We start from the raw sequence: 3,163 nt of genomic DNA on the forward strand, positions 1-3,163 counted from the left end.
TACGTATATATGCATATACTCATTTATTATTTGTTTTATATATATATATATATATATATATATATATATATATATACACACACACACACACACATACTTTATTTATGGGTTAACCAAGCTACCATTGGTTTCATGTTAAGAGAGGTATTTCTTCGTGGCCCTCTCCTTATTTACGGGACCATCATATCTGACATTCTCATTTTGTCCAAGACACCTATAATTGTTACCTATAATTGTATTTTGAAGCCGTTATTTTTAGGTTTTCAGAGGAGGGCCCATCTTTTCCACGTTTCATTCTCAAAAATGCACATTTGGACTCATCAAATTTCATTCCAACGTCTGTAGAAAATTGGGAAATGAGGTAACGTATAATATGTAATCGCTAGCCAGTACACACATTTTTTCTCTCTCCTCGTTTCTCTCATTATTTCTTTCAGTGTTCCTTTCTGTGGAAGAGCGTAGGCTCGAAATGTTAAAGACCTTTTTCAATTCCTGAGCGTTATACTAATACATCTGTTTCTTTTCTACACCACCTGTCTTCGTCTTTTGTTTTTTTTGTAAATTTTCCCGCTATATATATACATACATACCTGCATGCATATGTACAAATGTATGTATGTATGTATGTCCGTACGTACGTTTGCCATCTAAAACTTATTGATGCATTAGGTTGTCTGATAAATTCTTTCGTTTCTTTCTAAAATTATTTGAACTCTAAAAAATACATAACCGGGGTGTTTTTGCAACTCTATTCTTCCATGACAACTTTTTTTTTATCGTTTTTGAAATTTGAATAAATTTTACCTTTTTGCAAACATATGACGATGGAGTGCAAAATAGGAAAAAAAACAAAAACATTTTCAATACATGATGCTTTTTTCGATACATGCTTCCCTTCACTTTAAATCAAGGCCCGAAGGCTACCGAAACCGGCCGTTCGAGACATTTGTGTCATGTACAGAGAAGGCGCTACTACTGCAAGAACTGCTCAGAATTGGTTTTCACGCTTCAAGGAGATGAGATGATCTCGTGATACCGTCGCTCGTCACCTTCATTTGCTGGGTAAAGTTTCAGGTAAATCCAACCGGCAACACAGCTCAACCCCACATCGTTTATCTGACCAAAAATACTACGCATTCAGCAACGACTCGGAGCTGAAAATATAACTCGATAAATTCTTTTAAGTCAAGACCAGGTAATTTCTACCGTCAAGGCATTGACAAGCTAGTTAAATGTTGTCAAGAAAACGTGAACACTGAAGAATTTTATTGACTGATTTGTTAAAATTGAGGAAACTCCTCCAAACGAACGAATTTATCTGACAACGCAGCGTGTGTTTTATTTAATGCCATTTACATCCCCCTTTACCCTCTATTGAGTAGTAGATCAGTATATTGCAAGAAAACAAATTATGTCCGGCGTCCTCGAAAATAATTTAAAGATCGAATAATTTCTACTGCTTGAGTTAGGAGTGAGGTGCTAGGTTGGCAAACCATTTGTGGGTTTCTGCCTATATTAGAAACAATTGAGTATTCTCAAACTAAGGAATATAGTATGAGTATATATAGAATAATTTGAGAATTTGAAAACCAATCATGCAATTATCGGGCTGAAGTTTTTTACGCACGCACACACACATATATATATATATATATATATATATACACACACACTCACACACGCGCGCAATACTTCCTTTTTCTTTCTCTCTCTCTCACTCTTACACAACGTGGCCTTTAATAGTTAGATTATTATTATTTTTATTATTTATAAAATGCAAAATTAAATAAAGTCGGAATATAGTAAAATGACAATAAAATTATAGCAACATCGTAGTTTAAATTAAAAAAAAAAAAATGCTAAAAATGAAATATGTTGAAAAGTATATTTATTAGTAATTATGAACTATAATAATATTAATAACGATATATATTAACAATTTTGACAAATTGTCGAAAAATAGGTATCCGAAAGTCAGCATATGACGGCATGCAAAGCAAGTTTTCCTGCAAAGTATCTTCGAAGAGACTTTCTAACTGAAAAGTGATCCAATGAGAATTTCGATAATTCGTGTGTTGAGGGATTGTTTTTAAAAAAATGGCGAATAGTGTGCTTTCGGAGAAAGGCTGGTAAGTGTTTTATCTTAAATAATAACTGGCTTTAAACCAGTTGTTTAGTTGTTTAACATGTTAACAAAACCAAACGCAACGAATTGTTCTTACATTTCGTTTTTTGTTGTTTTTATTTAATTTTTAAGTTATAAATATATGTATGTTTATTGTGTATTTAATTATGTGATGTCGGCTTTATTCTCAGTTCACTCACTTCGCCTCCGTCATACAATTAATTATACTGTATTTTTGTTCGTTTCATTGGGTTTATAGATTAATTTTTCTATCGAGAAACTGTTTGAGGCAATGGACGTTCTATAGGGAATATAGAAATTATTTTATAATTCTTTATTGGCTGCATACTTTGAAGAAATTAAAATAAAAAACGAACATGGTACTTTTAGAATTACATAAGATTATATACATGTGTCATAAATCCAAACAAAAAAATATATATCTGCCCATCACTTTCTGGGAATTGTAAGAATTTTGCACCGCGAAAACCAGAAAACAAGAAAGAGAGAGAAAATCCCCATATCTTCTTTTTCAGGACGGAACTTTTATTAGTATATTTTCTGTTTGTGAGAAGAGGGGAAATTGTCATCTTCTTCAGGGCACCCATGAATCAAATTTATCTATTCAAGTGAAGAAGTGGAAACGCAGCCAAGAGAAATAACTAAAAAAAAAAAAATGAAATATTCGGCTTCATTTTCTTAATCATTATTTGATGCAGTTGAATGCATTATATATCCATCCACAAATGCATGCATGCATACATACATAAATGTATATGTATGCAAATATACATGTACATATATGTATGCCTTGACCACTAACGTGGACATTCAATCTGCTAGAAATAGATCACATCTTGTGTCTATTAAGACCATACACACATAATCTCTCTCTCTCTCTCTCTCTCTCTCTCTCTCTCTCTATATATATATATATATATATATATATATATGTGTGTGTGTGTAGATATTTGTATGTGTATATTATATTATATTTATGTATGTCTGTGTGTGTGTGTATATATATATATATATACA

At 32.0% G+C, this 3,163-nt stretch overlaps 1 protein-coding gene across 1 annotated transcript in view; it reads left to right on the top strand.

Moving 5' to 3' along the window:
• Positions 1-921: 921 nt before the first annotated feature.
• LOC106869514 (tudor domain-containing protein 3) overlaps positions 922-3,163 on the top strand; it is a 65,586-nt gene continuing 63,344 nt past the window's right edge. Inside the window, exon 1 of the mRNA XM_014915282.2 lies at positions 922-2,129. Coding sequence (XP_014770768.1) covers positions 2,098-2,129 — 32 coding nt within the window. The 5' untranslated portion in view covers positions 922-2,097. The remainder of the gene's footprint in view (positions 2,130-3,163) is intronic.

This window comes from Octopus bimaculoides, chromosome 16 (genome assembly GCF_001194135.2).
Source record: "Octopus bimaculoides isolate UCB-OBI-ISO-001 chromosome 16, ASM119413v2, whole genome shotgun sequence".
Lineage (NCBI taxonomy): Eukaryota > Metazoa > Mollusca > Cephalopoda > Octopoda > Octopodidae > Octopus > Octopus bimaculoides.